The 26,484-nt window shown below is 44.2% G+C and overlaps 1 protein-coding gene across 2 annotated transcripts in view; it reads right to left on the bottom strand.

Annotated features, from left to right (window-relative positions):
* The window catches only part of alk (ALK receptor tyrosine kinase), a 265,070-nt gene that overhangs the window by 31,614 nt on the left and 206,972 nt on the right, over positions 1–26,484 (bottom strand). For both annotated transcript variants that reach the window (XM_062557175.1, XM_062557174.1), the window contains exons 6-10: positions 14,652–14,783; positions 9,134–9,268; positions 8,753–8,856; positions 6,064–6,236; positions 4,566–4,660 (exon numbers count right to left, since the gene is read on the bottom strand). In XM_062557175.1, coding sequence (XP_062413159.1) covers positions 4,566–4,660; positions 6,064–6,236; positions 8,753–8,856; positions 9,134–9,268; positions 14,652–14,783 — 639 coding nt within the window. The remainder of the gene's footprint in view (positions 1–4,565; positions 4,661–6,063; positions 6,237–8,752; positions 8,857–9,133; positions 9,269–14,651; positions 14,784–26,484) is intronic.

Raw genomic sequence — 26,484 nt, forward strand, 5'->3', positions numbered from 1 at the left:
CTAATTAGCCCAGATGGTGTTAAAGAAATCTGCTGCTGCATCTGATCAAGGACTGCAAAGGTTGCAGGAACAACCCATGCAACAATCTGCTGAACAAAAGTAAAGGATTTTCCAGTATAGGTAATGCTGACATGATAAAATCATTTTGTTCTGCTTTTTGTGCATCAAGTTACATACAGTGAATTATGTGTAACCTTTAATAGCCCCTATAAAAGTTGCTTTGCAACGGATTCACACTCATGGTTTCCATCGTCTTTACCCATCTAATCTCTTCCGTCACTTTATTTTAGCTGTTATTAAATGTCAATCACTCAAGACAGACATGTCAATCTCAAGGCCCAATTATATCCGGCCGGCGAGTAACTACCATTTGTCTTTCATAACTGGCCCGTTGGACGCGCACGGCTGATCCTAAAAGTCCCAGAAGGCACTGCAAAAGCTGCTAGCGACTTCTCGGGTGGAGAAGGAGGCGGGGCTACCCAGCACGGAGACATGAAGGAGTATTGTATCATATCGTAAGTATCTGGTATCATGATATTCATGGCAGGTGTCGTATCCAAGTCATCGTTTTGTTATTGTGACGACCCTACTGCTCATGGCCCCCGGCCCCCAATGTAGTCAGTTTTTAATTCTGTCCCTCTCAGTGACTGCTCTAGCTTACTCAACACTTGTGTCACTCGCTCACAGACAAAGTTGTTTTGGAGCGCGATCCGGCAGCAAAAAAATAAATCTTTTAAAGACGGAACTGGAAAGCACAAGTAGAAAAAGAAGAGATGTCTGGAGGAAAGTGCATCACAATATTGAAAAGCATACAACACACCCTGCACTGAGTGGGCCGGTCTGACAGTAACTCCTCCTTTTTCCCCCTTTTCCAACTTGACATCTTTTCACTCAGATTTTGAGAACCTGATAAAGTGCAGGTGAGCTGCTATTCACCGTGTCTGTGGCTCTGAATTAGTTTCCAAAGGAAGGCCACGTTTTGTCGAGGAGTTCTGCACGACGTCTCATTCCCTTGATGTTGAAAAAGCCCCTGTGTGGATCTGCTGCTCGGTGACCCTTGTTGAGCCAGGCAGAAGATGTGAGACTATTGCAGACACAGTTGACTGCACAGCGTTGGATCCTATGCCACTAAACACGGGACCTTGACCAAGCTCCTATTCTGCTACTTCTCTCTGATTTCTAACTTTTGCTTTTGAGGGCACACAGCCTAGCTAACTTCAAAACTAGGACTCGCTGCGTATCAGTCATTGTGCCACAATGCTGCAGCAATGGGGGCCATCTTTAAAGCTTTTTCACTGAACACTTAGTGTGCAAAGTGTAGATTATGGAGTGCATTCAAAATGACACTCAAAGAGCATATGACCCGCATAGTAAGCTTCCATTTCTGTTATTCTGCATACATGGAACTCACGGTTGAGAGGAAGATTACATGGTTTCAGGGCCTATTTGCATTTATTGTGGCAAGTGAAAAAAACAATATATGTAGATATAGATTTGCTGCCTGTCTTCTAGAGCATACAGTCTGTTTGCTCTGTGGGTCCATGATATTCTCCATTGGGTTCCTAATGGATGGTAAACAGCTAGCGAAGAACGATTTAAATGTTCCATCAGAGTGTTTTCTTCCACTCGCTTCGCTCTCGGAAGCCTCTCCTACACAACCCACTGTGGAGCATGTGGGGTTTCCAAGCCTTGGAAAGGAGTGTCGGGAGCTGAATATTAAGCAGAAATCACACTAGTTCAAGTATACCAAGTGCAATAAAATGACTAGTTTCCCCACATAGTGTTACCTGACTGGCGAGAACTAATCCCGTCCCACCTCCCCGCCATCATCGGGGGGTGTCGGGACAGAAGCAGGATGCTTCATCTTTATCTCTTGATCATTTTGCCTCAAAATCTCTCCCTCATCTCTGTCCGGTCTCCCTGCTCACCTCAGGCTGAAGGCTCACCGTTTATGGCAATATGGCAGGGGGCTCCCTCCGCAGCCGAGGGTTTGGAAAGCAACTGTCTTGCGTGTACCATTTGGTCCAAGAAAACTCACTTCACTAACTCGGAGCAAGCAACTTGACATCAATGTTATTCGTGCACCTGTCGTCCTCTGGGTGATGAATAAAATCAAAGTGCGTTCTCTACTGGAATTTTCTTTGAGTAACAACATTTTGTAACTTTGTCCTCAAAACCTTAGCCATCAGCATTGTTTTTCTAAAACCTGCCACCTAGAAAATCAATGCATTGTAATCCTCAAATAAATCTCAGCGTCTAAGTCACCAACATTTGATCAAGATCGAGTTAATGTGCAGGCTGTAGGAAATGCGTTTGATCGCTTTCTGCGAGATGCTGTTAGTGAGACTCTAAGATGTGTTGTGCATATACAGAGCAGTAACTTTTACACCTTCAACAAAGTTGCTAACAAGGAGCAGAGGGGGGGGGGGCGGAGCGAGCAGCATTGGTATGCTGCTGCAGCAGGAGGAGGACTCAGCAGGTCCACCACAGAGCAGTGAGCCACAGGGCAGGGCGACTGTCACTGGTCATTAGCAAGCCGCTCGCCCACCAGAAGAAAAACAAAACCGAAAATATCTCGAGCTAAGAGGAGAATCTGCACAACGGTCAGAATTATTCTACAACACGACCTTCGATGAAGTGTTGGAAATGTTTTGCTGTATTTATCCGAAAGAAAGAAAAACATCAAACACTGTGCTGTGTATTCTGTGACCTTGCGTGAACTTCTATTTCGAATGTACATAAAAAAGAAGCTGGAAGAGCTCCACTTGAATATTGTGTTGATAATTAGCGCTTGTATAATATCATCGCTGTGAACACGCTGAGGACGGCGGAGCATCTGTACCTGCCGGTGCGTGGTGTTTCTCAGAGCCCTCAGGTGCAGTTGAAATACATTTCAGTAACCTGTGCTCGTATTACAGTAAATACTATAACAAATAACACTGATAATTGGAGTGGAGAAACTAACCGGACTGGCATTGTACATGGAATAAACGGTGGGTGGGGTCCTTTTTTTGGGGGTAAAACACAGTTTGATCAAATCCAATCATTTCCACACAATCTCCAAAAGGGAGTTTTGCTTGGGGCAAACCTTTGATGCCCAAATGTGCAACTGAGGGGGAACATTCACAGTGTGCTGGTGGGGGGTGGGAGGCAGCAAATCGCGCAGGAAAAGAAGTGCTGGCACAGGGCATGTTTTCCCACTGAAACATATTACCGGGGCTGTGTCATGACGCTCTGGCATCCATCATGCTAATCACTCACAGTGATCACTCTTGGAAGCAACGCCTTTTGCTGAGCCCCGGCATCGCCCATCCGTTGGTCTGACGGATGGGCGATAAAAAGTGTGTTTGTCAAGTGTGGCTGAAGGTAATGAAAGTGAGCAAAGCGTGGACAGATGATCCTGCAGCGCTGGCATACCAGCGCCGCCGCCGCCGCTGCTCTGAAGCATATAAAACACAAATTGGTGTGCAAATATCTCCTGAAGAATATCATCTCTTTCAATCAAGAGACATCGACCCAATAAGCTGATGCTGATGGCTGAAACAGATCGTCCTCTCAGACCAACAGCAATATCTCATCATATTCAGCAGATGGACTCATGTCATCTGATTGGATATTACAGTTAAGTGTGTTGGTATTAAATTCTGTGATACGAGATTCAAAAAACTATAATCTAAATAGCTCTGATTAAACAACTGAACATTTCTTTATAATGGTATCTTAAAGTCAAAAGAGATACGTCCTTGGCCTTTACCTTGATGATGTGAATATGATGGCTGTGAAAAAATTACACTGGTTCCCTGTACGCATCACTTTATCATGTAATTACACACAGGTACAATCTCCCTGGAAAATAAACGCTCGTTCGAACACTAAAATCAATGATTCTTTCTTAATTGCGTGGTCTGAACAAAAGATATACATTTCAGTATTACATTTATACATCAAAACTTCACCCATTCATATTCCTGTCAAGGCTCAAACTGCTTCCTAGAGAAGGTGAGATAGACGGAGGCACTGATCTCCTAACCTTCCATACAGATCATTTGGTTGTCACCACATTCCTGTTTTTCATAGTGATATTGCGTCTCCATGATAAAGGTCACTTGGGGCTTGACCCTTCCACGTCTGCAGTACAACGTTCCAACGTTGGCCCCTGGCAGCCAGCAGGCTCTATTGTGCAGAGCCAGATTCAAACTGTTCTGACATTTCAGGACACATCAAAAGGACTCAAAGAGAGTGTGCTGACAGCACACAATCAATCAATTAATACAAATATCTGATCAAAGGGCTCATTAACAAGACAAGGGAATTTCAATGATAACTGGCTCCTGGATGAATGCTTCTGAGTGTTTAAAACTGTCGCAACAAATCGCTTTAAAACATGAACATGGGGCACAGCTGTATGGATTAATAATTAAAATTGTCACTTTGAAGTTTGTCTGAAGTCAATAAAATATGTTTACACTCTTATTACAATCCTCCCGCCATCACACTCGTCATGGTCAGTCAAAAGATACCATTAACTCAACCATGGTCTTGATGAAATGAGAGTTAGTACTCACATGCCAGGAAGCAGTCCATACTGAAGGAGATGTTGTCTATAGAAATAGCTGAACCGGGTCCAGGTCCATCTTCTGTGCTGAACTGCAGCCAAAACCTGCAGAAGGACCAGAGCCGTGTTAACGCCGAGCAGGCTGTGACGGGTCGGGTGGCCTTCGACTCCAAGGATGGGGCCAACATACGCTGAGCTTTGGGTTTGCATCGTATTGTGGCACACAATCTACAGTGTAAAGAGCTGTTTGCTACCTGAGCAGATGAAAAAGCAGTTCAACTTCTTTAGGGATGAAAGTAATTTAATGATTCTAAATGAAATATTTGAATGCACGGAATAATGTAGGCAGACATGGCATGACCAAAACCTATCAAGGAATGCTTTGACATTTGTTCCTTTGATGTGAGAATTAATAACACTCTCAGTTCTGTGTGGTCAATATAAACCATAGCCAGAAGGGTGTTGGATTGAATCGACTAAAAAACTAAACACAGGGTAAAAAATCCAGGAAACAAACAAAATCCACATACTAGTATTTTTTTTTCTTCCAGTTTCATATTCAGCCTACAGACAAGAGATGGGTGTCAAATTTTTCACTTACATTTAGCTCAAAATGTCTTGATGCAAAAAATGTCTTCTAGTTGTCCGATAATGGTGTTCAACTGTAAACACAAGTTCTTAATCCAAATTCATTAAGACTCTCAGTGTTGGTAATGAGAGGTTTGCATAAGTGGATTTTACCATTTAATATGATCATGACGTTTTTGTTCAAACCTGAAGGCACAAAAACAGCAACATGCAGTTTACACAGCACACTGTCTGTTATGTCCGGACTGTTGTCTGCACTTCAGGCTGTATTTCTGATTCCATTTAAGCTCCACAAAGGTCACTGCGCAAAGACTGGCAGGTCCACTGTACGGTTAAGGACATGACATTCTAATTAACAGCACAAGCACAGCTGACTACATAACCCGAGAATCAAAACATAATCACTCTCAGGGGAGCAGGATTATCTGAGCTCCAATGGCCAACCAAAACCCCAGTGAGCAAACACAGATGAAATCATGTGGGGTTTCTCTTTTTTAAAATCTGACTTTGCTCTATTTTATTTTAATTTCCCTCTTGTTTGAGTGGGAAATGGGGGCCGTGGCTAATTGGGAGGCAGGTAAGTTGGTTAGAGCCTTGTGTATTGATCTCTCCTTTCTTCATCACAGACAAGAGAAGCAAGAAGAGAGAGGTCTATTTCGTACCACTGTACACAGAATAAGACTACTGTCCCTATGGGATTCATTCACTCATTCTGCAGTTGACATGTACTTTCTCCCGGAAAATGTAAATGTTTAAAACTTGCGGCAAGGTGGATGGATGAAGGGGTTCTTGGTTGGGTTTCATTTCTGAGCTCTGAGTTGGGATCGAGTGTTAGACCCCCCGCTCAGAAGTACCAGTTTAATGCCTGATATGATCAAAACTTCCTTTTACGTGCTGAATAAAGCAAGTGTTTGCCGTACCAGTCTGCCAGCCCGTAAAGGGGTATGATGACGACTCTCCAGCCGTGTTCCGACATGGGTTTGCTGACTAGATGCCACAGTCTGCGCTGCTCCTCGGGTCCTGTGCCGTTCTCAGCGATCCACAGAGACAACGACCCCTTCTGCAGGCCCCCAGAGCACAGCCAGAATCGCACCTGTTGAGGCAGGGGGCAATTTAAATGAGCGATGCAGAAAAGGGGACCATAGGAATGTTGGTTTTTGATATACATGAAGAGAAAATGAAAACTTTTGAATTCCTATTTTTGACTTTAAGACCAGCAGCCAAGCGACTGTGTTACTGCTACTACCATAAAGGGATGCACTCCAAACTGCATTGAGCTCCCTCAGCGACAGCAATCTGTTGAGTTCTAATTCTTTTAAGATGAATAAAATTCATCCAGGACCATTTTGCTTTCGCTCCTGCACGCTTCAGCACACATCAATCTCAGTGAGCGGTTTACAGGAGCGATATGGGCGGCGTAAGCCTGCATTGAAACACACAACAACCCAGCCGTGTCAGGAATTAAATAGTAAAAGACAGTCTGAAATCTAAAGCTTGCTAACAAGCAATGGGATGTGACTGTGTCCCTTTACAGCATTTCGGTGGCGCCAGGAACATAATTCTTGCTTTCGCCATTTAAGTGCAACAGATGCTGGCTTAAGCCTGATGAAAAGCACACATAGAGACGACACTATACCCAGACCGCTGAATTCCCCCCTTTCATGTTGAGCGCTCGCATTGTGCTTGTTCGACAGCCGGTTAGCGTCTTATCGCAGAGCGCCGGACCACATGGTGGCCGTTCAAACATCAAGATTACAGGCACCGCATAGAGCACACCGGGCGTGACATGAAAGTGATTTGTAGCTATTACCCACAACTAATATCCTCAACACGGCTGTCCAAGAGCAGACAGGCTAGATTGAACGGCACCGGTTCAGCGTAGAGAAAATAATTTAGAGTGTTAATCTGGAATCAGGGCTAATCTTTGGCTGTGTGCCCGAGCAGCTGGCACAGGCGTTTTATTTGCTTTTTTCTCTTTTGCAGGCTTCAACTGTTCCCTCTTAGTCTCTCCAGTGCTTTCTGATCTCTTGACCTTTCCCACAGCCTAGCAACCTGTATCGCTCAATTCTGCGTGTGCTTGTCTCATCAACAAACGCCCCCCTCCACAGCTCTAAGTATGCAAAGTACACATTCAGAGGGGCAAAGGTCGAACAACAAAACCAAAATAACCGTAAATCCTTGATGCAATAGCATCAATCGAGGGTCCAAGTGCACAGCCGATAACCCCTGGAGACTTGCACAGTCAGCATTGTGATCTAAATAATACATGGCTTCTGATTATTTTCACTACTTGGTCAGCCGATTCAAGTCGTGGCGGATGAGGTCAGCCTCAATCTGTGTAACGTTGACCTTTTATTTTGAAAAATAAAATGCACGTATTTATTAAGTATACAAATCTATAGTTTCCAAAAAATACTTTTTCCAGTCGGTCCAGTATTTACATCTATCTTATTATCAGATTACCCTGAATTTGAATTTAAAATGTATCTTTTAGGTTTACTTGTGACTAAGTGACTGATTCAAGAGCCAGGTTGTAAGTGCAGGTGATCAGTGTAGTCACATGGAACAAATATTTTTTTGTAATTTGTCCATTTGTCTATGGACACATACCATGTCAAAAGGTTCAAGGCAGAACGGGCACGGGTCAATGATCAACTTTGACAAAGCTGTTACCAAAATACTGAATAGCTTTGGTGGTTTCCTCGGTAACCGAGAGAGGAAAAACCCAGCAAATGCGAGATACATGTATAATCGTATCAGTGGTATCGGGTCGTAGCAGGAACCAGTCCAGAATGTGTGTTTCTTGTACATCATGATGTTCATTTGTAAATCAGGGGCTCATTTAAAGTAAAATAACCCATCCTGTACTAAATAATGTGCGAGTCAAAAGTTTGGATACTGTGTCCAACCCTTTGACTGATACGGTAACCATTAATTAACATGTCGCTGATAAACTGTCTAAATGAGTAATGGTTATAATCTGCATCTAGAGTTCAGAGGGTTCTTTTTTCAATCACCTTTTATCATCCACATACATTTTACAGTGCCTTCCTGCTTTAACCTGCAAACGTTGACAAGACTGGCTGACTCAGTGACTGTTGATTTCCATAAGCTCATCATCAGCAAAGAATATTAGTATTTGGTGTCACTGATTACAACGTATCACGCCTCCAGGAGTGTCCTGCTACAATACAATCCCAAACTGTCATATTTAGCATACTATTTCTTGTTTTTCAGTCGCAGTGAGCTTGACCTTTGGAAAAACAAATTCGGATCAGTTCACCCTTGAGTCAAGGTGGATGTATCTTCCCAACTGGAAAAAATTCCCTGCAGGCGTTCCAGAGATATCGATTTCCCAAAAATGGAAAGGCCGAAAACACACTGCCTCCGGGCGTGGCCGTCTATGGCACAAAGGTGTAACAGCTGACAGGGCTGGGACACTCACTGCGTGCAGGACAAGGGGCTAATAGTCAGAGTGGCACCTTGTCATTTAAAGCAACAGACGTGCGGCGCGAGAACAGAGAGCTCGAGCGGCGCAGCGACGCTGGTAGGTGCACCTCAGAGAATAGAGATCCGATCTTCTCTGAACACTCACTGTACTGTGCTCACCGTGCAGGGCGAGTTTCTCAGGGGAGGGGGAAAGAGAGGGCTCCTCAGTATGGCTGAGCTCCGCTGGCCTTTGGACTGGCCTCCGTCCACGCTGAATGTGGCACCTTAAAACTCACAAAAGCACAGTTATTAAACACGCAGATGCTTGGATGCTTAACTGATACAACCAGAAGGTTAAATCGAAAGCTAGTCTGCATGAAAGTAATCTAAAATGACTAAACATGGTATGAAATCACAAAAGCTCCCTCTGAGACAGAAACAAGCCTCAGCCAACCCGAGACGTTAGATGATCATACAGAGACCCACTCTGCACTGACATGGATTGCAGAAGTAGCACTGAAGGTTTGCGAGAGCATGCAGATGTGGTTGCGTGTGAGCCACCTGATGACGGGCAGCTCGTTCTGGAGGCCTTGGCTGGCGCCCCGAGTCTTCTCCAGGAGAGACCGCGGCCAGCGACTGGGTGCCAGCCGCACTGGCCCTCTTCAAAAGAGCAGTAGCTGCCATTGAGAAAGGTGCCTGGAGAGAGACAGGAGAGAGAAGACATCAGGGGAGGAGACGATAAGTGGGAGCGCTGGGAGGGGGGGGGGAAGTAATGACTGGACGAGCCCGGCAGGTGGTCCAGGGAAGAGAGACTGACGGCCAAACAGCCAAGGAGAAAAAGGACAGGAGCGTGAGGGGTGGATGAGAGGGGGTCATTACAGAGATGAGAGATGGCGAGGATGACAAAGTTGAGAGGGGGGGGGGGGGGGACTAATGGCTCAGCAGACTAAATGTGTCTGTGGATATCAGGATTGAGGCGCAGAGTGACTGTGGGAACGGAAAAAGGAAGCAGGGAAAAGGGTCCGGGGGACGGACCTGATGTGTTTTGGGGGAGATGGCAATGAACTCGAAATCCCTTTACAGAACATCGCAAGCCTCAGAATCATTGGGATACAAGCGGCGCCGTACAGCGATAACTGGAATGTAAAGCCCCCTCTTAAAACATGTCAACACCAAAGAGTGAACGCTCCTTGATCTGCAAACAAGGCCGTCCATGTATAATATTGTAAATATTGAAACATGCTCAAGGACCACGTTTGTTGAGTGAATTTTTCCCTTTCCAGGAGACTCTCGAGCACATCATCAGCTACAGATAACAGGGCTGTACAGGGCTGGGACAAAAAAAGGGCCCTGGCATTTTTGCTCAGGCCAGCCCACCACAATCGGTCGGACACAAACACCAACCAGTACACTATCCTTGCGGTCCCTGTGTATATATGCATATCTACTATTCCGTTCCCCCCCAAAAAATACTATGGAAGTCAATGGGGTCCATCAACTGTCTGATTACCGACATTCTTCAAAATATCTTTCTTTTTGTTTAGCAGAATAAAGACATTCATACAGGTTTGAAACAACTTGGGGGTGTGTAAATGGTGACACAATTTTCATTTTTGGGTGAACTATCCCTTTAAAGACCACAAACCCCTCTTTAATATGACACCAAACAACATTTACCTCTAATTGTTGAGATACTTCCCATAAAAAACCTATACAAACAAATTACTCACACAAAACGTCCTGATAATATATATATTAAATTTAGAGTATTCACTTGCCGTAATATTGCATATTGATGATATTGGAAATTCAGAAGAAACATTAGAAAATATCTAGTTAGTTGAATATACAGCTTTCAAAATGCAAAGCGGGTTTTTAACCCCCAAATAACATACATTAGCGACCTCTTCCATTGTGTAACTCGTTGTGGGCGAGTAATAATTAAAATACAGGTGCTAACCCTGACAAATGACAACCTGACACTCAGACTTTATAATAGCAACAACCAACAACGATAATGTTTGTTGCCTTATTATAATATTCATTAATTGAGGTAACTGTTAAATGGTCATCATCTTGGTTGTGGCCCAGCCAGGTCCACACACACTATCCTCATGCACCGCCCTGATTAATACTCCCTCCCTGTTCATAGCTACCTGCTTGCTTACCGTTTCAATGACACTCTCCTGCTCCCTCGCCCCTCCTGGACTTCACTGTCACACTCAGACACCTGCTGCACCTTCTCCTCTGCTGCCTGCGAGCCGCAAGCACCGCTCTCGCTGTGGCTAGTCACCTCTCCTCCTCCATGTGCTGTGTTCACCTGCTGTTTCTGCAACATGTCATCAGGTTCTGTAGTAGTTTTGACAACTGAAGCTACAGCACTAAACACGTCGGTTATTTTTGAACATGTTGAGGCATCAACCTCTAGATTTTTTTTTTGGCCCGCAATTTTTCCGCACCCCCTTGCTCTTACGTTTTTGTTTCTCCATCTTGATGAACAGATTTCTTTCTGGCTCTGAGCCACTGAATGCGTCTAACTGACACACGGAGAGGGAGGGTGGAGCCTGCTAAGAGATGATTGGGCCAGCCCAGTGTCAGTATGCAAAATGAACCAATGGGCCGCTGTCCCTGCTTTATGGGTTTATTGACCGGCCCCCAAGTGCGTCGGCCCACCGGGCGTTTGCCCGGTATGCCAGATTACCAGTCCAGCCCCGGGGCTGTGTTTAAATACAGTATATAGCACGCACACGAATAAATCCAACAGTGTGGAAAACTGTAGGTGCTACTCGACCGTAATGAAGCTCAAATGACAGAAGCGTGGATTTCTTTACAAATGAAGGTGTTTCTAGCTGACGGGGAGAACACCGACGATGGCTCCAGTTTTCAGTTCAGTGTTTCAAAAATGTTCAACTCAAGGTTGCTTCATGTTCCTTATCATCCCCAACTACTGCCTGTGAGTGCCCATTACCGATAAGAATCTCTGAGTGGCCTGATATCAGTGTGCTTTTTGGAAATGGCCTCATCCAGATAATGGAAGTGAAAGTGGCCTGACCAGAGATCATACAGAAGGTATTGTTCACGAGGAAGAGCAGCAGAAATGGTCACTAGTTCGAAAAATGTTTTATTTTGTTATACAAAAAGCTTCAAAGGTTTCAAAGAACCATTATTATGCAACTAATGTCATTACATTTTCTTATCTTAAGGTGTAAAAAAACCCAAATGTTTGCTCTCCCGTGGTGTTTTTTCCTCAACCAAAATAAAAGCTTCTTATGACTTTTGGTGTATTCAACAAGTACCGCGTTCCTCCGTGTCAGTTGGTGCAAAGCCAAGGGATGAAAATCACATCGTCCAATCATCGCCCGTGACATGAATAAAAGGTTTGTGATGATGTCACCGTGGACACATTAGTACGTGTCACCTAGTGCGCCTTTAACGACCCGAGCTGTCACTCCGAACCGTTTGCCATCCCTCCAGTTTAGGGATTCAACTTGACACAACTCATTTAATGAAGCGTGAGTAAGGCCCACCTCACAGTGTCATTACTATTTTATGAAAGCCGACGTGTCCATCACTCAGTCCTTATGAATGTACGAGTGTCGTTTGGGTAATAATGTCACTTCAATGCAACGTGCACAGCTACTCACCTGGGGAGTGTCGTAACGACAGGACACCGCCTATAAGTACATGTCATGACCGGTTCCATATCAAAGAGTGCGATTACTCTGTCAAAGGTGGCCCTGAGAGGCATGTACAACAAAAAGAAGCCCTGGTGATCAAAGTCTGAACTAAAACATGTTCCTTCCTTACGAATAGATGAAAAGGTTTTGCCTGAATAATGTTTCAAAGTAAAGTTTTGGTCTTTTTTTCCCCCATCTGTGAGAACTGGTAAAAAAAAAGTGTTGTTGCCAAACTAATTTTACCCACAAAGCGCTGAAGTACTTCCCTGCCTTCTGTTCTAAATCGGATTAAAGGCATTCGTGTTTTCTCCGAGGAGTTGTCTCCACACATGCAAAATAATGCATGTTCACTAAATGGAAGAAACCTGGAAGAAAAGGTGATGTTTTTATAATCCTATTTAATTGTCCACTCCAGCACTCCACTTATTACCAACAAACACATCAAAAAAGTGGCAAAACCATCTAAAACCAGCCAGGCAAACCATTTAAACTGGATTTAGGAAAAGGATCTCAGATCATTTTGCTGTAACTCTCACATATATACAAAAGCTGTGTGGCATTAATATCTTTTCTTGGTAGAGGTGTTAATAAAGATGATTTCATTTTCAAATGTCATTACAGGAATGAAACACTGACCTTTTTGTTCCCATAGATATCGAGAAAAAAGGGTCAGGTTCATAAATGATGCGCTGTGTGTTTGTGGCACCAACTAAAGAGAGGGACTGGGCAGCTGTGAGCAGCAGGCACTAAAGGAATAACAGACACAGACATCACAGCAACGCTCTCACAGTGTAGTGATGGGGTAGAAACCATGTACTGTTCTCGCTGATGCCGCCTCAAAGAATACTGCAGATTACTAAATGGAATTTTTGATTGCATCCGCCTTTGGATGCCGGCAGCGTCGCTCTGTAGTTGCAGCAGAAAGTGTGTGTGTGTGTGGGGGGGGGGGGGGGGGGGATAGGGGGGGATAGGGGGGGATGTCTGCAGAATTCAGACCAACTGGCGGAAGCTGTGACTCTCAGAGAGCGGCGGATGTGTTTATGCATAATGATGCTGTGGTAGGACGGCAAAGAGAGATCCGCAGGGACCTGGTTTCCCTTACATGTCAGGAATCTTTGTGATTGACACAAAGCTAGGTTTGTTCCTCCTGCCTCCCTCTGCCTCGTCCCTGTTAATGAGCCCTGGCAATGCATGTGAAGGATTTAGATCAAATCACATGGAGGTAACTTGTGGATACATCACAGAGAATATGGTATCAGAGAGGGAGCACTGTGTTATTTGGGTAATGGTGACAAGGGATGCATGCAAATGGAACAAATGGGGAGCCGGAGATACGGGAGGAGAGGGTGGTTGACAGCGCGAGAACGTCAGCGTGGACTGATGGATCAACAATGGGTTGGCTGCCCTCGTCCCCACTTAGAAAATGAACACACGTTAATGCAAATTTAGGAAAATATGTGCATTTGTTGTAAACAGTGTGTGGCGATGGAGGGAGAAGAGAATGTTAAAGGTTCCCCAGCTGAATCACAGCGACTAGCCTTCCCCCTGCAGTGTGTGTCCACTATTATATCAGTCTGTCCCCCCTCTGTTTACCTAACCATGACATTATACCCATCTCACTTTTCATAACCCACACATTTCTATTCTTACATTTATAATGGTCAATATTTTTGCTAATAATCCAAGATCAACAAGTTACACCCCCCCGCAGGCACACAAACACTGGTATTACATTCAAAGGGGGATCACACCCCCAGGGTTAGCCTCTCAGGCCAATTAGCACTCACAAATCCTCCTTCAGCACAAAGAGGAACTGCGCCCTGCTGGGATGTTCCACCTCTGGTTAGCCCCTTATCTCTCACATCCCATAAGCACAAGGGAGCCGCCACCATTTTTAATGAGCATCGCTTTGGGAGGGTGACCTGCACACTGGGCGGGAGGGGTTTAACTCTGCCTGCTTCCAACGTGGGGTGAAAAAGCAAAAGGCAAACAGCAGGGGGTACGAGTTTCAACCCTTTGTCTGCTAATCATCACAGGGACCGTGTAAGAGCGCATGCATGCACGTGGGACAGGTGGGTCTCAGCACACACAGACACACAAAAGAAGCAGGGCCTGGGGGGGGGGGGGGGGGGGGGGGGGGGGGGGCTGTGCTTCTGAATGAGATGTGAGGATACTTGGCTAGTGTTACAAACGAGGGAAGCAGAAGAAAACCCTTAGAGGTAGAAGTAACAACCACGGAATATGTCAAGGGTGAAAAATGATCATAGAACACACTGCCCTTTATTTTGCCACCCATTTTCCCCTTGAGGGGGGGGCTTGGTTGCGTCTCTACGGCTTTCTCAAAGTCGACCTAGTGGGCAGACCGGCCGATGGCCGATGTAGAGCTTTTTGGCTGTACTCACGGCAGAGGTCGCCTTCGTCGTCGCCCAGTGGGCAGTCGGCGCTGAAGTCGCACAGTCTGTCCAGTGGGATCCCAGGGCCCTGGTTACAGTGGTACTGGCCCTCCAGGGTGACGTTAGGGCCGGGCGAGGACGCTGGACAGGGAGAGGGAGAAGAAGAATGAAAATATGTCAAATAAACCGTTCCTCACACACTACAGTGCTGGGAATCGACCTTTAAAGCCCCAACAAATGGCTCGGCAGCCTCTCCCACCGTCACGCATTGACCGCCACGGCTAGATTGAGTGTTTTTGTTAGTCTCAAATCATAACTCAGGGAAAGATTACTTGCAAACAGTACACAAACATACAGCTGATGTGTAAAGGTACACACTCAGTGACAATGGCTAATATAACCGATGACAGCAAGCCCTGCATGAGACCCGCTGGCGGCCTGCACCATCATAAATAACTCGGCCCAGGCTGAGTACAGCACATATCCCTCAGACAGGGAACACAAGCAGCAAAGATACAATGCCCTAGATAGGTAGCGCGCACACGCACACACACACACACACACACACACACACACACACACAGATATCAGCTGGTCCCAAACAACTCAACTGTAACCTGGTACATTTGCATATCTATGCAAATCAGAGAAATTACATTTCCCAATTGTGAAAAAAACAAAAGAGAAGTTCACCTCTACCTTCATCATCACACGCTGCTCACAGTAAAGAGAACAAAACGCTCCCCGTACCCCCGTGGTAAGGAAGAAAAAAAGCGATGTTATCATGACTCCGGGGACCGACACTTCTGCCCTTGATCTGTGTTGCGTGGATTTGTACACCGACGGTACGGCAGTCAGAGGAGCGATAGCGTTGAAAGGACAGGCGTCAGCAGGCTACCGCGCCGAGACGGGACGTGATGGTGGTAACGGTGTCCCTAGCGTGATAAGCCACTTCTGTAGCTCCACGATGTATGCGGCTGGGTCAGGAGTCAACGCAGGAGCTTGCAACAAATGAAAATATCAATATTACAACTTTTTACAATAGCGGCGCTTTTTGGTGATTGACAGACATAAGACAAACCAATAAAACTATATCAGATCTCAAAATTATTGATGAATCCAATCAGCTAATTATACAGTTATTTCACGCTAGCAGCTTTGATGATTCATTTTACATCAGCCTGCATGAGATCCATTCCACAGATGTGTGGGGGCGGTATGAGATGTAGTTTACCACATTAAGAGTTTAGTCTTAAGTTTCGGAAATGAAATAACTTGGGGATATGTATCACATATATTGAGATAAACAAATATTAAATAGTATATCATAAATGTATTGAGATACTTTAAGCTTGTGATATATTGCTTTTTTTTATTCCAATGTGAGGAAAACTGATGAAATGTGCAATTTGAGCCACCATCTGCCTCTAAGCTATTGATTAAACAGAGATGGAGTTTTTGAGAATCGATACAGTATCAAAAAACATCTCTCAAGCGTATTCCCCCCCCTCCCAAGAAACGCCTACCTGGTAATAACACGTGTGAGAGCCATTCCTGATTCAAGCTGCGGCTGAGAAACACAATGGCCCTGTGGGAAACTCAGCGTCAACTCCATTTTTTTTATTGGGCAAAAAAAAATCTTTAGTCGGGGGGGGGGGGGGGCTCTCATCAGTCCAACATTGAGCCTTAATGGCTGCAGAGAGACACGTTCAAATGTCCGTGAATAAACCAGTTCAAATTCTTCTATTAGCCTGTGTGAACGGCTTTCTGCATCAACGCTGTGCTGCACCATGAGGCTTCAGTCTGGCCTGGATACGTGCATTCTGCGCACGTTAAAGCACTCTCTCACAGACCTGGATGCTAGATGCAGAATGGGCCATTTTCATTCAAATGAGTCGAGGCGGAGGCTTGTTTGTTTACAGCACACTGTGTGTGTGTGTGTGTGTGTGTGCTGCGGTTGTGGTCTTGTATGTGTATTAGGTGATGCTCGGCACATGCATGATTCATTCATTGTCCTCTCCGTATAATGTAGACACCGCAAGCAGAGCGATTTATCAAAAAAAGGTAAAAAAGGGAGAAAAAAAAAGTACGCTGTAACCTTTGGGGCAAGGTATGCAAATTCATTTGTGCACGATGACGCAGAAATGTAAGCTCTTTGAGCAGGTAAATGTGCCCAGACACCCCCGCTGCACTCGTGGTAATTTTAGTACATATTAGATTGGGAGACTTTGTGAACATTATTTGTTCCTCAGCGACGTCACGGCATGAAAACCATTTCATCATCATCATCATCATCATCGAGTGAAAGACGCTCGCTGAGATAATGTACATTTCTGTGCAGAAAGGAGCTCTCTTAGATCCAGCTATTGTACGTATACTGCTGTCGACTTAGAACGGGGATATTGCTCCAGGTGTGTGCGTCAAATGTTCAAAGGTACGAGAAATGAAAAGAAATCCACCCGACAAAACACTGCAAGAACCCTTTCATGCAGCAACAAGAGCGAACCGACCGAAGGGATCCACAAAGACCCTGTAGTTCAGTCTGAAGACGCCTTCATAATTTGACACGTGTAGCTTCTGAAGCTACGACATACTCGAGTGCTGATTGAGATGTTGTTGTGTTTGCTTTTGAAAAAAAAATTAATTCTGATAAAATATCGCATCTCATTCAACCCAGCTTTGCAGGGTTTCATGACTTCATTGCTTAATCACGGCAGCTGCATCGCCAGATTTCTCTTCAAGGTCCACTGGGTTTTGAGAGTCCTCTTGTGAGAGCATCAGTCAGAAGCTGTAGATGTTTAAGGCACCAGGATTGAGTGTGTCCGGATATGAGTCATTAAAAGCCCACGGATGCTATCAGTGAAAGCTGGTGCTTCGACCGGTTTCTCTTATTTTACATTGGTAATAGCTGCTCTCATTAAAGGGTACTGCTGGTTTCTCAAGCAGTGCATAAATGTCTGGTACACGAGATGTTGGAGTCACGTTTGAAAAAGAAACCAAAACATTCAGAAAGCTTTTTTTGGACCTGATGAATCCATGTCGGCTGCCTACATTTCTGCATTTTTACGATTTGGCAACGTAGGACATGAAGCCGTCGTCGGTGTTACTGTTGTTTAAGTAACTAATTATACCATATGTAAGAGCCATTTTTGTTATTGTTTGTCTGTTAGCCCCACCCCCTAGGGAGGTGAGAGGAGGCGTTTCAGTTAGGCCGCAATGGCTATATAATCAGAAGGGTTACTGGGCACAGGTGTTGGGTGTTGGAAGGGAAATAGTTTTTCGACCGTGAAACGTGAAGCGTAAAGGTAAACGTGAAGCGTCAAGCGTAAAGGTAAACGTGAAGCGTCAAGCGTAAAGGTAAACGTGAACGATTGGGAATGGTATGTATATACAAAGAAGAACAAAATAAAGGACAGCAAAAAGACTATGGTTGACTCATGAACTTTGTCACGCGTCAAAAACAATCCACACGAAACCCCAACCAAGAGGAACTCAATGTGCGAGGCAAAGGGCCTCTACATTTAAGTCGAAAAACTCGCTTCGTGGGATAGGAGCGGCAGCAGTTTGGTGCTGTAAAAGGATCAGCTGTGGAGCCGCGATTGGAGCGGCGAACCCAGCGGCAGTTTGGAGCCGCGATTGGAGCGGCGAACCCAGCGGCAGTTTGGAGCCGCGATTGGAGCGGCGAACCCAGCGGCAGTTAGGAGCCGCGATTGGAGCGGCGGACACCGCGGCAGTTTGGAGCAGTGATTGGCGACGCAGTCTGAGCGGTGGCTGTTTGGTGCAGCGGACAGGAGCGGCAGCAGTCGTAGTTGTGCGGTACGGAACTTCACTCACGGAGGTAGAGACCGAGCGTCAGCGCACCTGCATGCAAGTGTCAAGGTATGTGTAACGCTACATACAGGGTGAACATTGTTCTAATTGCGTGCAAACATGACTTTACGTGTAAAAGCCACGGCATTTGTGACTGAAAGGAACTGAGCAAGTATTCACAAAAACGAACGTGCATCTTGGACAATGGAAGAAGCACACGCTGCTGATCCTGAACTCTTACCTGAGACAGAGTCTCAAGTTGAGTCAGGTAAAATGGACTACTCTGTAAAACGACGGACTGTTAAATTGACAGAAAAGGCACTTATGGAAAAAATTGTACGCCTGCAAAAGGAGAGAAAGGTAAAATTTCAAAGGGCACATAATCTCAAGGAGATAATTGTTGATTTGATGGGTGATAAAAGCTATGTCACAGAGGTAAAAGGTACATTTGAAAAGTTTAAAGTTCTTTGTGGTGAAGCAAAAGAAAACCATGATGCATTGATGAAGTTGGTACCTAAAGAAGAGGTGGAAAATCATGAAATGTGGTATAAATTAAAAATGCTTAGCGTCAAGGTCTTTATTGATGATATAGACAAATGGTTAGTCTGCAACGAAAGTTGCCCCAATACTAAAATTGTCGATATTCATAATGATGTGGTTAATGTGGAGCCTCAGGACAGCATTTCAAATGTTGGATCCAATGCTTCCAACATATTCTCAGAGCGAACCAGTAATGTGTCTAGGGTCAGCAAGGGTTCAACGTCCTCCACAAGGCGTCAAACTGAGGCAGAAAGGGCTGCACTCATGGCACGTTCTGCAGCGCTACAGATGAAACATGTTCTGGAGGAGCAGGTTGATCAATTAAGGAGAAAACAGGAACAACTTGAAATTGACACAGAATTAGCAGCATCTACAGCAAAGTTGGCAGTGTTGAATACCTCAAAGCATGGCAGTGTTTTAACTACACGGTCAGATGGCATGGATTCATACTTCATAAAGGGAACCAAACTTAATCCTTATGCTGAACAATACAAACTAGTGCAAAAGGAAAAACTTACGCAAAATTACTCAATGCCTGCGAGCGCTCAGTTAAAAGTGGAAAACCCAATTGAAGCAGGCAAGTACGACAAAGCAGCAGCTATTGAGAAAAAGGACAAGTGGCAAGAATTTGATCGAATAAAGCTTCAATCAGATTCCAAATCTGGTGATCCGCAACCAGCATCATTGCAAGGCAATCCTCAAGTAAATGGAGATCTCTACAGTCTGTTACAAAGACAAAATGAAGTTACAGCACTTCTTGTACAGTCACAGAACTCTCAATTCTTACCACGCAGAGAAATTCCCATTTTTGATGGTGACCCTTTAGAATTCAGATCATTCATTAGAGCTTTTCAACATTGTGTCGAAGCTAAAACAAACCAAGGAGACTGTTTGTATTATCTCGAGCAGTTTACTAGGGGGCAGCCTAGAGATCTGGTGCGTAGTTGCCAGCATATGGCTCCAGAAAAAGGTTATGCTATGGCCAAAGAACTTCTCGGAAGGCATTTTGGAAATGAAGTAAAGGTCACAGCTGCCTATGTGGACAAAATCATTGGATGGCCCGCCGTTAAGGCAGAAGACGTTAAAGGGCTACAAGCATATGCATTGTGTTTACGAGAATGCTGCAATGCTATGAAGGAGTTGCAATATTTGGATGAACTCAATATGCCAGCCAACATGAAAGCAATCATGCAGAAACTTCCATATAAGCTCAGAGAAAAGTGGAGAGCAGCTGCATGTGAAATCTCAGAAAAAGAAGATCGCAGATCTGGTTTTAGAGACTTTATAAAGTTCATTGAGTATCAAGTCAAAATCATTTCTGATCCTATCTTTGGCAACATCCAGGACATTCAAGATGGTGTAAATAAAGGAAGCAGCAAGACAAAACTAAGTCAAAGATTTCAGTCTAAAAGAAATAGCTTTGCAACTGCTGTCTTTATGTCTACTGAACCAGCCGTAAGTGTAAACAAGAAAAGCGTTGAAACTCAAACGCAAATTAGTGCACCTACAGCACCAAATGTTTCCTGTTTGTACTGTACATGTGGAGACGCATTGGAGAACTGTCCACAATTGAGGAAAAGAAGCCATCGCGAAAAGTTGGACTTTATGAAAGAAAAGGGAGTTTGCTTTGGTTGCTTGCACCTAGGACATATGAGCAAGAGTTGCAGTAAACGCTTATCTTGCAATGTTTGCCACCAGAGTCATCCCAGTGTGCTTCACATTGATAGAAAGGAAAGGAGCAAAGGCGAAGAGCAGCCAAAGGAACGGCCGGGGAGTGGCACAACTGTCTCTACTTGTGGTCATACGGGGGCCGGAGGCAGTAACGGCATCCTTTCAATCCTACCTGTTAATGTTAAGTGTACGAAAGGAAACCAAATCATACAAACTTACGCATTCCTGGACCCAGGAAGTACAGACACTTTCTGTTCTGAAAGTCTAATGGAGAGACTGAACATTAAAGGAAGAAAAACAAGGATTAATCTACATACAATGGGTCACAGTAGTACTGTTCCAAGTTGTATTGTCGAAGGCTTGGAGATCTCAGAATTTGCTCGCAATCAATTCTTTGAGCTTCCAAGTGTGTTTACTCAAAAGGTAATGCCAGTGTCGACACAAAATATCATATCCGAAGAACAGTTGTCAAAGTGGACTTACTTGAAAGAGGTAAATATTCCCCGTATTAACGCAGATGTTGATTTGTTGATTGGCACAAACGCCTCAAAGTTAATGGAGCCATGGGAAGTAGTCAATAGTCAAGGAGAGGGACCATATGCAGTAAGAACTCTATTGGGCTGGGTGGTTAATGGACCTCTCAATGGGAACTGTGCAAAGCAGGGTGAGAGTGGCCACCCTACGGTTAGTGTAAATAGGATTGGTGTTGACAGATTGGAAGAACTATTGATGAAGCAGTACAACCAAGATTTCAGTGAAAATTTCTCTAATGACAAAGAGGAGATGTCAGTAGACGAAAGGAAGTTCATGGAAATAGTGAAGGGTTCAGTGCAGCTTAAAAAAGGACAGTACAACATAAGGTTGCCTTTTAAAGCACCTCATGTAACTATGCCAAACAACTTTTCCGTTGCTAAACAACGCATCAGCTCACTGAAAAGAAAACTTCTAAAAAATCAAGGTTTTCACAAAGAATATGCAACCTTCCTTACTGATGTCATCAATAAAGGATATGCGGAAAAGGTTCCAGAGCATCAGTTGGAACGGACAGATGGGAAAGTGTGGTTTCTCCCTCACCATGGAGTATACCATCCACAGAAAGGAAGCTTGCGCGTTGTGTTCGACTGCGGTGCAGAATTTAAAGGTGTCTCACTGAACAGTCAGCTCCTACAAGGACCAAACCTGACAAGCTCATTGTTAGGAGTGTTAACACGGTTTAGGCAAGAACCTGTAGCAATTATGGCTGATGTGCAATCAATGTTTCATCAAGTTAAAGTTGCAGAGGAACACTCTGACTTTTTATGGTTCTTGTGGTGGCCAGAAGGGAACCTGGAGCAAGAGCTTGTACAGTACCGTATGACAGTTCATTTATTTGGAGCGGTATCTTCACCTAGTTGTGCATGTTATGCTTTAAAGAAGATTGCCGAGGATAATCAAACTCACTTCTCAGAAGAAGTAATAGACACGGTAGGAAGAAGTTTTTATGTGGATGATCTTTTAAAAAGTTTGCCTTCTGAAGAAGATGCTATCCAAATGGTAAAAAACATTACAGCTATCTGCAAGTTAGGGGGTTTTAATCTCCCAAAGTGGATCAGCAATAGCCGTGAGGTGCTATTAGAGATTTCCGAAGAACAAAGATCCAAGAACTTCAAGGAGTTGGATCTAGACAGGGATAAATTGCCAGTTGAACGGGCCCTTGGACTACATTGGTGCATCGAAACGGACGCCTTCAAATTTAAATTTAACATCCGAGAACAACCACATACAAGACGTGGGATGTTATCCATGATCAGTTCTGTCTACGATCCTTTAGGTTTCTTAGCACCTTTCACAATCCCAGCTAAGATAATTCTGCAGGACTTGTGTCGCTTGAAGTGTGGTTGGGATGATTCAATACCCCAAAGCGTTCAACAGAAATGGAACAAATGGATGGAAGATCTCGAGAGTGTGAGAAGTTTCAAGGTCGGCAGGTGCTTAAAACCTAAAGACTTTGGCCATGTCATATCTGCTCAGTTGCATCACTTCTCTGATGCCAGTGAAAGTGCATACGGAACGGTTACATATATCCGGTTGCAAAACAGTAAAAACCAGGTCCATATTGCATTCGTACTTGGAAAGGCAAGGGTTGCCCCACTGAAACAAGTGACCATCCCTCGTTTGGAGCTCACAGCTGCTACTGTAGCTGTTAAGGTGGACAAGATGCTGAGTTCAGAGCTGCAGCTTCCTTTGGAAGAGCCACAATTCTGGACCGACAGTACATCTGTACTAAAGTATATAAAAAATGAGGACAAAAGATTTCAAACATTTGTTGCCAATAGAATATCAGTTATTAGAGAGGCGTCACAAGTGTCACAATGGAGATACATTCCCTCAGCTCAAAATCCAGCGGATGATGCTTCAAGGGGATTAAAGTTTGAACATTTAGTTCAAAAGAGATGGCTCCAAAGTCCAAGTTTTCTGTGGAAACCAGAAGAGGAATGGCCAACCCACAGCTTGGATTTGGACATTAGTGATGACCCAGAAGTTAAAAGAAATCTGGCAGTGAATGCAACGACCACTGAAGACAATTTTAGCCCCACCCATAAACTGATCAATTACTTTTCCAGTTGGAAAAGGTTGAAAACAGCAGTAGGGTGGATGCTACTTCTGAAGATGATCTTGCTTTCTTTAAGTAAGAAAAGGAAACTGCTGACAAACGACGGTCGTCAACCGAAAGAAATCAGTTTGGAGATGCAAAGATTTAAAGGCACCTTAGGAGGACAAAGGTTGTCTGTAGATAGTCTTTTTGAAGCAGAAATATCCATTATTCGCTTCAGCCAATGGGAAAGCTTTCGCAACGAGATTGATGCACTGGCATCTGGGAAATCTAAGGTGAAAAAACAGAGCACCATCTACAAGCTGAGCCCAATTTACAAAGAAGAGCTTTTGAGAGTTGGAGGAAGATTAAATAAATCTTCCATGCCTGAAGAGAGCAAACATCCGCTCATTCTGGCCAAGGATCAACACGTCTCAACGCTCATACTCCGGCATATTCACGAACAACTGGGCCATGGTGGCAGAAATCATGTACTCTCCAAGCTAAGGAAGAGGTACTGGATTACTAACGCCAATTCAGCAGTAAGGAAGGTACTAACAAAATGCTACTTCTGTAGGCGTCACAGAGGAAAGGTGGGGGAGCAACAAATGGCAGATTTACCAGCCGAAAGACTTGTTCCAGATCTCCCCCCATTCACAAATGTGGGTGTGGATTACTTTGGTCCTATTGATGTAAAGAAAGGTCGTAGCATTGTAAAGCGCTATGGAGTGATTTTTACTTGCATGGCAAGTAGAGCAGTCCATCTGGAAGTTGCTTACTCCCTCGATACAGACTCGTGTGTCAATGCGTTGAGAAGATTCAGCTGCAGGAGAGGACAAATTTCTGTGATGCGATCAGATAATGGAACTAACTTTGTGGGAGCTGAAAGAGAGCTCAGAGAAGCGTTAGCTTCATTAGACCACCATAAAGTACAAAAAACGATGGCACAGAATGGAATCAAATGGACTTTCAACCCCCCTGCCGGATCCCATCATGGTGGCATTTGGGAGCGCATCATACGTATGGTTAGGAGGATTCTAAGTACTGTGCTTCATCAGCAATGTCTGGAGGATGAAGGATTTCACACTTTGCTATGCGAAGTGGAATGCATACTCCATGGTCGTCCCATTACACAATTGTCTGATGATCCTAATGACCTCGAGCCATTAACACCAAACCACATTCTGTTGATGAAAGGAAACCCAGTCTATCCACCTGGGCTATTCGAGAAAGGTGATATGTACATTAAAAGAAGATGGAGACAAACTCAGTATTTGGCTGACTTGTTTTAGAAACGATGGACACAAGAGTATATACCGTTGCTGCAGGAAAGGCAAAAGTGGAATGAGGAAAAAAAAGGATTTTTCCCTGGAGACATAGTTGTCGTTGTTGATTCAACAGCACCTCGTGGATCGTGGATACTTGGAAAGATACTACAAACATTTCCTGATAGGAAAGGACTTGTGCGTTCTGTTCGTCTCCAAACCAAAAGTAGTGTAATCGAGAGACCAGTGACAAAGATTTGTCTTCTTTGCGAAGCAGCAGATATGTAAAAAATAATATTGAACTAGCATGATGTTTATACTGTAAAGTGTATATAGATAAGTGAATTGAAACTGATTACTTTAAAATGTTTTTTTTGTTTCAAATGTAATGGCTCCTTATGTTATAGAATTATGTGAAATTGTCTTGTCTGTCGCCAGAACCAATTAGGGGCCGGTGTGTAAGAGCCATTTTTGTTATTGTTTGTCTGTTAGCCCCACCCCCTAGGGAGGTGAGAGGAGGCGTTTCAGTTAGGCCGCAATGGCTATATAATCAGAAGGGTTACTGGGCACAGGTGTTGGGTGTTGGAAGGGAAATAGTTTTTCGACCGTGAAACGTGAAGCGTAAAGGTAAACGTGAAGCGTCAAGCGTAAAGGTAAACGTGAACGATTGGGAATGGTATGTATATACAAAGAAGAACAAAATAAAGGACAGCAAAAAGACTATGGTTGACTCATGAACTTTGTCACGCGTCAAAAACAATCCACACGAAACCCCAACCAAGAGGAACTCAATGTGCGAGGCAAAGGGCCTCTACACCATATTTAGTGTTGCTTCTTAAACACTTTATATGTTTTATTCTATTGTTTATGCACTTAAAAATGTTCAGTCGTGTTTTTTTAAGCAGACCCAATTATAAGAAGAGAGCCATTTTGAAGTTCCTCTCATTTCTGCTAAAGTCATGTTTTATAGATGTCTTTTTAAATAAAGTTTTGCTTTTCCTTTCCCTCTTCAGGAAGTCCCTTTCATCAGATTTACTTTTACTTTTACGAATGTCATCTGCTTACAGGATCAAAATCAGGGAATGGTTTACTAACTCAACAGCAAAAAGGAATCAAATGAATAAAAATAGATATCTGAAGCGTTGTTTTAGGTGCCACAAAAGAGGGTCAGAGGTATGGTACTTGGAGAACATCCCACACACTAGTTCCACCCATATATACATATAACTGGCAAAGCGGTTTGCCTGGCCACTGGACATTGGTTGTGGATTTAAATGCAGACGGACGTTTCTTTGTTGTCACTCAAGCTTGAAAAAGATGGTTGTGAAACTCCATAGCAGACGCTGAAAGCAGTCTGTGTGCTCTGTGAGAACAACAGGGGCAAAAATGCTTCAGGATGTCATGGCTTGAAACCTGCTCGTGTGCAGAGTGGAAGAAGGAAAAAACTCGCATTCAAATGAACAAATGAAGTTAGTTCCAATTTCTCTTTTTGCGCTCATTCTTGGATGTGTATTCTTTGATCTCATATTGTGTAACGCAGACTGCGCTCCGTCACTGGGAAGCTTTGGCGACCCGAGCCAGGAGCCTCGCCGCTACGGCCCTGCACGGCGAAGGCGGGATGTGGAGTGGCTGGGATGCTGAAGGATGGATGCAGCCGAGTTCCCCACCGGTCGGTGGACAGGACAAGACATATTCACTCATAAATTCAATTAACTGCACACAGCCACGCTCGATTGGTCAGAGATCTGTCCAATCACTCTCACTATCTGTCATGCTGCCTGCTGGAGAGACAGCGGCACGCACGTGAGTGGACTTGGGGATAGATGGAAAGAAATAGTTGGTAGTCTTTGTACATATAAAGGTGAAATGCACCTTCTCTTTGAGAATCAAAAAGGTCTATTCAAATACGTAATGCTGTCTTGTTTTACTTACCTTCAAACCTGTCAGGTGCATACTATGTATCCTTTGCTATGTCACTTTGACA

This window comes from Pungitius pungitius, chromosome 14, assembly GCF_949316345.1.
Source record: "Pungitius pungitius chromosome 14, fPunPun2.1, whole genome shotgun sequence".
Lineage (NCBI taxonomy): Eukaryota > Metazoa > Chordata > Actinopteri > Perciformes > Gasterosteidae > Pungitius > Pungitius pungitius.